General features: G+C 39.4%; 1 protein-coding gene across 1 annotated transcript; it reads left to right on the plus strand.

Annotated features, from left to right (window-relative positions):
* The first annotated feature begins 6,270 nt into the window (after window positions 1-6,270).
* foxi2 (forkhead box I2) lies at window positions 6,271-10,359 on the plus strand. Its single transcript, XM_004554772.3, has 2 exons — window positions 6,271-6,988; window positions 7,813-10,359. Exons 1-2 carry the CDS (start codon window positions 6,385-6,387, stop codon window positions 8,400-8,402), a joined length of 1,194 nt encoding a protein of 397 aa, XP_004554829.3. The 5' UTR covers window positions 6,271-6,384; the 3' UTR covers window positions 8,403-10,359.
* Window positions 10,360-12,523: the final 2,164 nt, after the last annotated feature.

The following is a 12,523-nucleotide window of genomic DNA, read 5'->3' on the forward strand; positions in this document are numbered from 1 at the left end:
AGGCCTGCCAGTCTGATATGCCTGGAACTCCTCTCCCAGGAGGCATCCTTGTCAGATCCCCGAACCACCTCGACTGACTCCTTTCAATGTGGAGGAGCAGCGGCTCTAATCTGAGCCCCTTCCTGATGGCCGAACCCGTCACCCTATCTCTCAGCCTAATTCGAACTCTTACATTCAAACTGCTAAACACAATAAACACTCCAGTATGAACAACAACTAAAAAAATCAATTTTCTGGCAATTGTTTCATCATTCTCGCTTTACAGGGTTGATGACAAAGAAATAGCAATGTGTTTTTGAGTTATCACTTCTCTATAAGTTGCATCCTCGCCTCAGTTTGAAAATGACACTTGACTCTGGTTTATTTATTGGTTAAATTTAGCAGTCTGCTGACAGCAGTGTACACAAACTCTCAACTTGTCATGAGAAAACAAGATAGACAACAGAGCGACAAAAAAGAATAATCTTGTCTGGTCTCATTCCTGTTTTTGCCTTTTGTCTGTAATTACATGTGTGTTAAATATGAAATGTAGCATTAAAATGCCATCCTTTCAGCTGTTTGTGAAATGTGTCTGTCTTTGAGTGCAACCTCTTTCAGTATTGCTAAAACAAGCCGATGTAAAATGTATTATTCAGACGCGATTCTGAGCAAGCGCCATGGTTCTGTGCTGTAATAACTCGCATACTGTACATGATATCAGCATGGAAGTTGTGAACTTTCTCTCGTCTTTGAACATTTCTTTAATGATTTAAAAGCGAAATACTTTGACGCCGTGTTGTGAAGCTGCAAAAGCCGGGCACAGCAGAACACCATCTGCCCATTTTTTTGCATCCTTCATCCTGTTATGTTGTTCTATTACCATCCTTATCCCAGTTTGTATCATACACCCACAGACACAGTGAATATATGGAGATATTTGAATAAAAGTAATACAAACCAGACATATTGGTAGCAATGCAGCAACCTAATGATCCCTCTTCTGTTGTTGGGAGCTTAAAATTTTGTCCTCTTTGCTTCATTTCCTTAATTTTTTTGTGCTATATGGGGAGCCAAAGTTAAATTAGTTTCAGAAATGATAATATACTCAGTAACGGGTGACAAATAGGCGTTCACGTGACCACAGTTATGCCGCAGATCCACATTTTCTGCTTTCCATCTTTTGGGTTCTTTAGTTCAGAAAGCAAAAGCACCACTCGTGAAGCCAAGATGCTGTGTGTTCACAGAAAGCTTTCTTCTTTAAAAAACTCTGCTGACAGAAGCTTCAGAGCCAGCGAGTCTTCCCTTTTCCACAATCTCAGATTCTCATACATACATTTGAGTTTGTGAAACAGTTTTGGCGACGTGTGATGAGCCCAGGGATTATTGTCATAGCCAACCCCGATATTATAGAATTACAGTCAGACAGAGCGACTCCTGGTGCTGCGCGGACAATTACTCTGCGGCCTGGATCCCAGTGGAAAAGCTGCATTAGAGAAAAACCTCCGTCTCAGATGCAGAAAAAACAGGGAAGTGTTGGCAAATAATGTGTCAATACCAACCAAAGTAATCACAGCGGGGCTCAGAAGGGGTCTGACTCCACTTTATTAGAAAGTTCCTCTCCAAGAAGAAATGTAACACTTATGGGATTCCAGAAAAATGCAGACAGGCTCCGGTTAAAGAAACATTTATGTCAAATGTTTTGTTTTAACATCATGAGGCAGGGTATCTTGGATATAATTAGTCTTAAGCTGGACACTTGATTGGAAGAATTGTTGATGTGGAAAGCATGCTCTATGTGCTTCAAAGACAGAAGAAGTCATTAAAGTTCACATGGAATGATTTTTCCATGTAGGTCACAGTTTTAAAGAGTTCATCAGCTCTTTAGAGCTTTCATTTAAAGACATTTACAGCAGTATGACTCTCTTCTGTGGGTGCCACATACTCTGTGCTGTGGCTTCAGTCTCTACATTGAGCAATGTGCTGCCTCCATCTAGTGGCGAGTATGATATCCTACAGAAAACTCTAAACAGTCAAGGAAAAGGTTATTTTTTTTATCTTTGCCATAGAAAAATGGCATCTCAAGGTGGCAGTGTGGCTCCACAAGTGATTCTTCTCTCAACGATTTGAGCCAGTCGCAGAAAGAAAGGGACCAGGACTGCAGAAACAAACAGTGATCTTGCTGTGGTCTTTAAATTTTTTACTTTGCTATCCGTGTTTGCAGAGCTGATTCAAAAAAATACCCAAAAAAACAGCAAAAACAATTCACATTATTAGCATTATTATATTTCTTATTCAGACACCCACTGAATAAGAACTACTGAGACTCAGTGGGTGGCGAGTATTCAGGAACACACAGCCAGTGGTTGCCTGGGGTTCATCAACCCTCTGGGCCTGTGTGACTGGGGCTTAAAGACAACTTGACAACTTGGCAAATTTTTTTAACAAAAAAAATCTATATGATGGTGACACAGCCTATTAAATAACAAACAACATATCAACGTTACTAATAGGTTTATATAATTAAAATCTTTTACCACATCAGCCTACTCTGTACGGGGTTATTTAGGATTATTTGGTACTTTAATGTTGCATTTGTATTTGTACAACTATGTTATGTTTTGTTGTGTATATATATATATATATATATATATATATATATATATATATATATATATGTAATTATACAACAAATATAACAGAAAAAATTTACTTTTCTATTGAGTTTGTTACCAATAAAACTGAAACAATGTAGAGAAAAAATCTATTGTCACTGATTATCATTGCCTTTGTTTAAACAGAGTAGCTATAAAGTTACGCAGGCCTACTAAGCCCACTTTAATAATAAAAGAAATGCATGAGCTAATACATAAATGGCTTAAAAAGTTGTAAAATTTTAAAAACATTTAAAAAAAAAAAAAACCACACACGCAGCCCAGTCTCAGTTAAAGTTTGTTTCAGTACCACACCATTATCTTTCCCAGCTTCAGCTACATATAACCCGCAGACCTGCAAACAACGTCATGACGACAACATCCTCTAAGAAATAACAGCTAAAATCATTCCCATGTACAAATTGGGGGGGGGTTATGTGTTTTTTGGGGGGTCGAGGGTGTTAAGTGTAATGTGCTGTTGGAGATGGAGAGCACACACACATGCACACACACACACTTATGTAGAGGTATACATAAAACAATGAAATAAAGAGGTGAAAAAGACAATATTTTTTATTATTTTCTGTTTAATTTAGTTTACTTAATATTTCGTTTGACTGTAATAATAGTTTAAAAACATTTAAAATGATTACAAACATTATTTAGCATCACCTTAAAAAAAGTATTCCCAGTGTGTTCAGAAGAGGAAAATTATTACTTAAAGCCAGTAATATGTAGATAATGATGTTTATGCTTGTGTCCAAATAATAATTACACCCCAGAAACGATCTTCATGATAAGCCACAATTGGCGAGGTGAGGAGGGGGGGTCTTATTTAGATGATATCTTTATGTTCACACTACATTTCAGTTTGGTGTGTTTTAGTTTAGCAGACAGTTGGTAGGTGGAGCTCTCTCATCAGTCAAGTTGTGAACACTTGTTGGACTTAATCCTCCTCAAGCACCACAAAAGCTGCCATCTCATTATCCTCAAAGCAGCTCCCACTGTGTTTTTTTATCATTGTGGCCCCTCATGTCCTCCTGCTACATGTTTCATATATACGGCGCACCTCGGTGTTCAATATTGTAAACACAAATTTCTACTCTAAGCTCATCTTTCATGACATGTTATCTAAACTCATCGAACATCTCTTTTTTTTCCCCTTCTGGAAGGTATCAAAACTTTCCCATGGCTGTGGAATACTTATGGTGAAGTTTGGAAAAACTGTGTGAAAACATGTATAAGGTTGTTTTGATTGACGGTCCGAAGCCAGGGCATGCATAAGCATTCATAAAGTAAAAGTCCTTTCAGAATAGTTTGGTTTACTGCTATTTTTAATAGAAAAAGGTTTGTAATTCTTGATGTAGTGACTAATATATCAAATTATAATAAAACAAACAAAATCTCTTAATGACTCAGAGAAATGTAATTTGTGTATGGCAGTGTCACTATAGAGAAAAACTTTTTTGTTTTTAAAATACTGAATGAAGTCGACCTTTAACTTTCACAGAGGGATTTGAAGCAATAGCAGCAAAAGTAACAAGACTAGGGGTTTAATCCATTTATTAACACCCAAAAAACAAGATTTAAAGTCCTATAAACTCACAATCACACTGATTTTTTTTTATTGTTATTTATTAATCTCCAGGTTCAAAATATACTGATCTTTTATTTTGAAAAATGAAAGAAATTTCATCAACTTAAAAAAAAAACAGAGGAAATGCTTTGACTAAAAGACAAAACAAATAACCGAATGTTCTCCAGACACCTTAATTACCCACAAAACCAACTTTAAAAACTCTTCAAACAAACAGATTTGTTATTTCTTGCCTATGGGCAATAATGTTTGTGCCGCCGAGCAATTTTCGCTTGAGACTTCTTGACAGTTCACAATATTAATAGGTGCAGTTTAATTGCAGCTTTTACGAGGCACATGAACAATAACAGGAAGTCCTCTTTGGGAAGTGTTATTCTTCAAGCTTCACAAATCATATTAACTGGAGTATATGAAAATTTTAGAGCATCATTTTCTTACATACTAGGATCTAATTCATGAATTTCACATCAGATGAGTGAATAAAAGTTAGACAGGAACAGTTAATTTAGAGATAAACGGTGAAGCATCACAAAAACCTTAATAAAATAAAGCAAAGAGCGCTATGAGAATGCATATCGAAAGTAGTGTTATTTATTAAAATGACTTACTGAGTTTTTTCCCCTCTGAATATATATTCACATTGTGGGTGCTCAAATCACTGCTCCTCACAGGGATCTCTTTATTGTAAAAAAAACAGTATGACAGGGTCAAGGACAGAGTCATAAACATGTATTTACATATATTTAATCTATGTATATGTGGTACATATACACAGTACACACAGTTTGTGTGTCTGTGCCTTTGCTTCCATTTCCATCAGAACCACACTGAAGTGCTTAAATCTGGGTTTAAGGGTTAAGGTTTGTTTTATTTTGATGAGGATCCTTGAGTCAAAGTTCACCATGTTCTGTGTTTTAAAAAAAATAAACACCATGTCAGTATGTAGGAGTAAATGTACAAAATAAATTTAGGATATTGGAAATAAGGTTTTTACAGATACAATACTAGTGCTACTGCTCACACCAAGGAGCTGCTGTACTTGAAGGATTTAATCCACTGCAGTTCCTTTAATCTACTTGAGGTTTTCATCTCATTAAATATTAGTCCTGCATGATTTGCTTCATCAAAATATTAAGAGTTTTGGTGTGTGGATACTCCCATTGTCTTATGAGCGATGAGATACTGAAATTCACTGATTTGAAAAGCAAACTATCTTTCAGTAACACTGCTTTTTTAAAAATAAATAAATAAAATAAATAAATCCAAGTAAAAACACATAGAAAACATAATGACTACCATCCTTTAACCACACACTTGCTTTGGCACTTCAGCATGGCTAAGGGATACTTTTTTCAAGTACCTGAAAAGAGTCTCATTGATTGGAGATGAAGAGAGGTTTAATAGTCCCCATGACTGCATATTCAGCTAATATTCATTTCCTGCATTTATAATGACTAATTGTTAGACTTTTGTTAATTAAAATCACTTAAAACCAATCATCTCATTCAGGGGATGTCTCTAACTGCACAGCTGCCCATTATGTGGATTGCTGAGTGGTTACAGGTAGCGTGGCAGAAATCTGGATGGCTGCGGGTGATGGGTTTGCCTGCCCAAAGATCTGCTGTCAGCTCTCGGTATTTACAATCCAACCAAAATAACGTTTACAGTACTTAATATTAGTGAAGGAAGGGGGGAAAGGGACATTCGGTGGCTTGAAAAAAGTAAATTCTAGTGCAGGTCTAAGTGAGCAGGCCAGGAAATCCCATCTAAAAGCGATTATTACAGTCTGAGCCACGTTCGCTGTTTGTTGACTGAGGCTAAATGATCACAGCTTCCACCCCTCGGAGAAAATCTGAACCCAGCGGGTGTCTGTTGTGTCTCTCCGGGAGGTTTAAGGAGGGGAAACATTTTGAGAACCACTGACCCACTCTCTGATGAATGAGCTAGAGCGTGACCACACCCCCGTTTACTCACCGTGTGTGTTTATTGGCTGTTGGGAAAAGCGCTCGCATGTGGCTCCTGTCAAGGGTTTATACTATTAAAACTCCCCAAACTCCTCCATCCTCCCTGACACTTGTTGCTGCTGTGCGCGCACCACCGGGGAGAGGACACCTGAATCGCTTCAGCATTTCTTTTTAGGATTTCCCGCGGGGAGTGATGAACTCCATCGATCCTCAGTCCCATCACCAGCACCACCACACCTCCCCTACCGTCGGTTCTCTCCCACCCAAAGGCGCCCAGGAGGCCCCGGATATGGCGGCTGCTGTCTACTGCGACAACTTCAGCAGCATGTACCACCAGCCGAGCCTCCAAGGTGCGCAAAGGCCCGCTGGCTACGGCCTCGGGGACTACGCGTCGTCTCCAAATCCCTACCTGTGGCTCAACGGGCCGAGCGTCAACTCGTCCGCTTCATACCTGCACGGCAACAACCCGTCGTTCATCCCGCCCTCCTACGGCTCGCAGCGGCAGTTCATAACAAACTCACCTGGATTCGGCGGGCCCGACCTGGGCTGGTTGTCCATCGCCAGCCAGGAGGAGCTGCTGAAGTTGGTCCGTCCACCCTACTCCTACTCGGCGCTCATCGCCATGGCCATCCAGAATGCGCACGAGAAGAAGCTGACCCTGAGTCAGATTTACCAGTACGTGGCTGACAATTTCCCCTTCTATAAGAAGAGCAAAGCGGGCTGGCAGAACTCTATCCGGCACAACCTGTCTCTCAACGACTGTTTCAAAAAAGTGCCGAGGGACGAGGACGATCCAGGTACCGTGAACGCATCACAGAAAACGTTATTAGTACATCAAAAGTGTTGAGGCGTTTAATACATGGAGTTTACTCATCGGGAGGGCTCAGTGGTGATCAGTTAAATAGAAAATTTCGTTCAATCAATCAAAATTGAAACTTTTAAAAATTAATATGAATAGTTAAATAACTTCATTTTATAGTGCCTAAGCAGATATGTGCGTAAAACCCTGGTTGATGCTTTGTAAAGTGTTTTTTTTTTTTTATTGCCAATAAGTCAATATGATCAGGTCAGGTATGTGCTTTTCATATTGCAATGGAAAACAAGTAGCACTACTTTATATAGACAGACGGATAAATATGAGCAGACTGTATACAATAATGTAGTACAGTTTATGTTCCTCTGCACTACCTTCAGTAGTCTATTGTAGTATTTTTAAAGCAGTGCTAGTATTGTACACTATGACTGGAATGTTGTTTTTCATTCTAACCTGTACTTCAGTCTAGACTAGAAAGACAGTCAGCTCAGGAAGAGGTGCCAAGAGAACTCCCAAGTGTCCAGTAGTGCAGATAATAGGAAACTAGGGATGGCAGTATAATACAGTACATTTTTACCTATTGGATCTTAGCTTCCGTGACACAGACATCTCTTATAGATCATTTCTTTTAAGGTTCATTCACATTGCTTTGATTTGTACTGTAAAGTTTGACGGGAAGCTTTAAAAAATGGCATCAGAAAGAAATTTAGGATTTTATTTAGTCAGACAAATTCTGATCAGGTAATGTTTCAATATTACAAAACTGAAGTAATTCAGCTGTGATGTGTCTCTCATTTCCACTTGCAGGGAAGGGGAACTACTGGACGTTGGATCCAAACTGTGAGAAGATGTTTGATAACGGAAATTTCCGCAGGAAAAGGAAAAGACGATCGGATCAGAGCAGCGCAGGAGGAGCAGCAGCAGCAGCTGTGGGTGCCACAAAGGTTGAGGATGGTAGGCCGACAGCGGCTGCCCCACTGAAACCCTCAGACAGTCCTCAGCTCCTGGGGCCTTCCTCCCCAGAGATGGAAGTGATGAGCGAGAACCACAAAACATCCGCATCTGCGTCCCCGCCTGGACTGGCCTCCTCTGCTCCTTGTTTTAATAACTTTTACAGCAATATGTCCACGCTCAGCTCGGGGGGCCCCAGCCGACAGGGGTCCCTTGGACTGGTGAACGAGCTCTCGAACAGGAACATAACCGCCCTGAGCCCATACCACCCCAACCACAGCGGGCAGGACACGGGGCCATCAGAGCACAGCGAGAGCTTGCATTTTAACCGTGGAGTGTACTACAACACGTTTGGCGGAGGGCAGAGCGGACAGTTCAACAGTCACTTCTATAACAGTTTCAGTGTCAACAGCTTGATCTATCCCAGGGAAGGCACTGAGCTATAGGACCTGCTTTAACCACAGCGTCACACTGTTGCAGGGACTTATTTTTGCTCTATGACTCAAACGCATGCTTGCATGCATTTATTTCTGCAGCGAGATCTAAGTACAGGCTGGGTTGCACTCCACCACATAAAAAAACACAACACTTCCTTCACCGATCAACATGCCAGACAGATTAAAGAACACGAAATATTTTTTAAGTTAATTTAACTTTTAACATTAAAACGGTGGAAAGGTCAGCCTGAAAGTGTAACAAAAATGAAGCACTTCTCTTTTTTCTTCTTTTTCATGACTATATCAAAGCTCTCAGTGGTTTTAAAAAAAAAAAAGGCTGCCACTGAAAACTGCATTTTTTGAAAAACTTTATTTTATTTTTTTTTATTTGAATGTTACTTTTGCTTTTTAGATAAAACCGCTTAAGATGTAAACATGCATTTGCCAAGTGTGGCCCATTTTTCTCCGGAGCAGCCAAATTCTTCTATCAGATCACATAGTTGAGTCGCAGTCAATGCAAATCTGCCAAAGTTGCCTTCGTGAGACCGCCATTACCTCAAAACAACAATCACATGACATGAAAGTGCCCAATACTATGACAGGTTTCTTTGTATATTTAGACACATAATAACTGATTTCACAGACAAGTAAACTTAAACGTGAGCTTGCCTTATTTTTTTAATATCTCCATGTTGACTAAAACCGCAGCACTAAGGCTCATTTAAATACGCGTGTGCTTTATAAATATGTATTTTTGTAAATTATGAAAGTAGTTGGTGACTATTTATGCTATTTATGCAAATAGGCTTTTTTTTATCTACTGTTGTCTGAACATAGTTTGGTTAAAGCAGAATATTAGCTTTGCAAAACGCAGAAGAAATGCTCTCACTAAACCCCCAGATCTGTACACTAAAGCTATATCCTATACTATGGTTTCACTCAGGATTCAATGTGACAATCACTGAATGGCTTATGTATCTTCTGTTGCCTTTGTTTTTCTTTATACGTTATATTCAGCACATAAGCAGATTCATCTACCATCACAAATAAATGCTGTGTGCTATCTACTGTATTGTCATGCATCCTTTTAAACAGGGCATGAGGTGCATTCAGGTCTGCATTGTAATTTAAATGTATTCCCCATGAATTTACTTTAATTTAATAATCAGTTGTAAAGTCAAACAACTTGCATAAAAAAAAATACTATGAACATTTTTTTTAGTATGTCATGTTCACCTATTATTTACATATTATTTTTATTGTGTGGGTCTTTTCAAGTTCCTTTTCCAGCTTTATAAATATTCTGCTTGTACTCAGAGTTTAACAAGAATCTATGGCTTGAGTGTAGTGGTTTAAAGTCAAGTTTACAGCACGACTCTTTTATTCTGTTTAGTCCATTTTTCTTACTTTCAGATCAGCGATTAGTGTTTGTCGGGTGGTTTTTGCTCTCAGAAGACAATTTTAGTACCAGGTAGTTTGCCTGCTTATACCGGGCCTCTTCCTGCCTCTATCTGCCACTGCTAATGATGTTCAATACGTAAAAAAAATAAAATAAAATGACACCAAAACAAAAATTGTTCCTAAAATTAAGAAAAGTTCACACAGATGCTTTCACATTTCCTTAGAATTTGGGAAATTCCCCAGAAAGAACTATGCATTTTTGTACTAATTATAAGGAAAAGTGAGACAACTTCAAACTTCCAGTGAAAGACCTCCAGTGAATTACTGACAAGGCTAAAGTGTCAGCTGATCTCCAGATTGCGATATTCATCTAGAGGAAATCAAAACGCGGAGAGTTAAGTTTCCAGTAAGGAGTTAAACGAAATGTTTCTCTGAGGAAAATTAATCCTCGAAACTTTCAACACGTACATTTCTGAAGTATGTTTTTTTTTCTATATTATTGTTCTGTCAATATTTCTGTACAGCATTACAAAGAGATTAAACTTGTACCCTCATGATACGAAAACATGCTTTGTTTTAAATTTACAGCCTGCTCTGTGTGCAACTTTTCCTTTCTCCTGTCACGTTTGCAACATTTACCACTTCAAAGGGAACAGCAGATTAATATTTTTGCGCCTACTTCTAATACTAAATATGCTCCACAGGCAGAGACGAGCTGTGCTCAGTTCTGACCAAAATTAAGAAAGAAAGTTCAAGGTTGGAGCCGGTCCAAAGACTCAGCAGTTTACAGACGACTTCATACAGAAAGAATACGTGAAACAATAGAGCCATTGTGCTCTGTCCTTTATGCCGGTCCCCATGTATCAATTAGGGACTCTCTGAAGAGAGGTGAAGATATCCCCCTTAAGTATCTCTTTGTCTCCATTCTCCAGCAGTGTTTGTCCCAAACTGAGAGGAGGCCATGTTCCTTTGTTCCTGCTAAGAAACGATGCATCGAGAAATTCCCTCTGCAAATATTTGCCACCCATTGTGCAGATTAGGGACAATGATGTGATGATTTATTTAGTTTTCACTGTTTATAATTCACACCATGCATGTGTCCAGGTACTTAAGCACTGTGCCGTGAAATTGACATGACTGTACTTTCTTATTATCTCGGATTTGCGTCTTCTTTCTTTTGGCCCTCGGTTATGAGAATGGTTGCAGACTGCAGGGGAGGGCGTGGGGGTGGGAGGGCGTATCGTTTCCATTTAGAGGATCCAAACATAATTAAAGGAGAAAAAAATATTGTCATAATGTAATAATAGAACATTGTTTAAAAGCATTTCACCTCATGCCATGCACTTGTGTGACCCTTGTTTCATTAATAAAAATCTGACCTACTAATTAAGCCCTATTAATGTAGCTTTTCACGATCGCAGCTTCGTAGCCAAAGAGTCATTCCAGTGTGATCTAATCTGTAAAAGCAAGGATCAGTTAGCACGTCGTGTTTCTTCTTCTGCGCTCCTCTCCAGCGCTGCGGCGACTCCTGAGCGACAGTCAGATTACCTAGATCTGACCTTCGATGTCAATGTACATCGAGCAGACGGTTCCGGAGCTTTTCCCATCCTGGTGGACTTCTCCAGAGTTGTCCGTGAATGAGCATTCCTGCTGCCAAGTGTGAACTTTTCAATTAGAGAGGATCCACTGACCCAGGCTCTGTTTGATCACCTTCTTTTGTGTCTGGAACATTGGGCACCCCGCATTCGCGCGGCCCTATTGGGTGACATTTGAAAAGCAGCATTGTTGGGCCAGCTGGGAAGCAGGTTAAATACTAGACTGCTGGTGCTATTTCGATCAGTGACTGTACAGTGTAGGCCGAATTCAAGTCCCAAAACGACCCCACAAGACACCCCCCCTCTCCTCTCCCCGAACCCAAATTGTTCCTCTGATAATAGACAGGGAAGAGGTGACGCCTCGCTAATGAGAAACATCTTAGAGGGAGCACAGAAAACAACTGTTCAGTCTCGTCAGCATGTTTCACATGAAGGGCCGGAGATCAACTTCATCAAGGATCCCTGACTGCGATGTTAAATAAGCACAGCAGAGTGATGCTGCGTCGGGCCGGTGGCTCGTTTCAGGACACGGGACTGTCAATGTCCCGGAATGATCCACGAAAACAAAACAGGTTTTCCCCATGTCTGACAATAGCAACTCTTTCATGCTATTAGGTCAAGTATTTTATAATTTGACCTTGCTCCTTAACTTCAATTTGATGTAAAGGTCAAACCATGTCTGTGAAGCATCAGTGCCCCTTAAAAAACAATTTTATTACTTCATTATTATGATCATCTACAGTCTTGTGGAGATAAATAGTCAATTTAACAAATAAGATTAAATAAAGGAAAAAGTAATGTGAAGGATAGCACAAATTATTGTGCTCTTTTTTGTTGCTTTCTGGCTTGTCTTTAGCAACTATAGAAGGTTACAGGTGCTTTTCTTCAATAAAGTGATAACAAAGTCAATTTTTGGTGGTTTTTTTTTATATTTGATGATGTTTTTGGTCATAATTGTGCAGAAAGAGAGAACATTTTAAAGAAGAAGCCATGCACCACTCAATCTGAGAGTAAATGCTTCAAGTTACGTTACCTGTGAACACCATTCTGACTTTTAATTCTAAAATTAAAAAGGAGAATAATAGTTTTGGCATGTGTAGAAAAACAAATCTTGGTGGGCTGCGTACTGTAGAA

The sequence above is a fragment of the Maylandia zebra genome, linkage group LG19, assembly GCF_041146795.1.
Source record: "Maylandia zebra isolate NMK-2024a linkage group LG19, Mzebra_GT3a, whole genome shotgun sequence".
Lineage (NCBI taxonomy): Eukaryota > Metazoa > Chordata > Actinopteri > Cichliformes > Cichlidae > Maylandia > Maylandia zebra.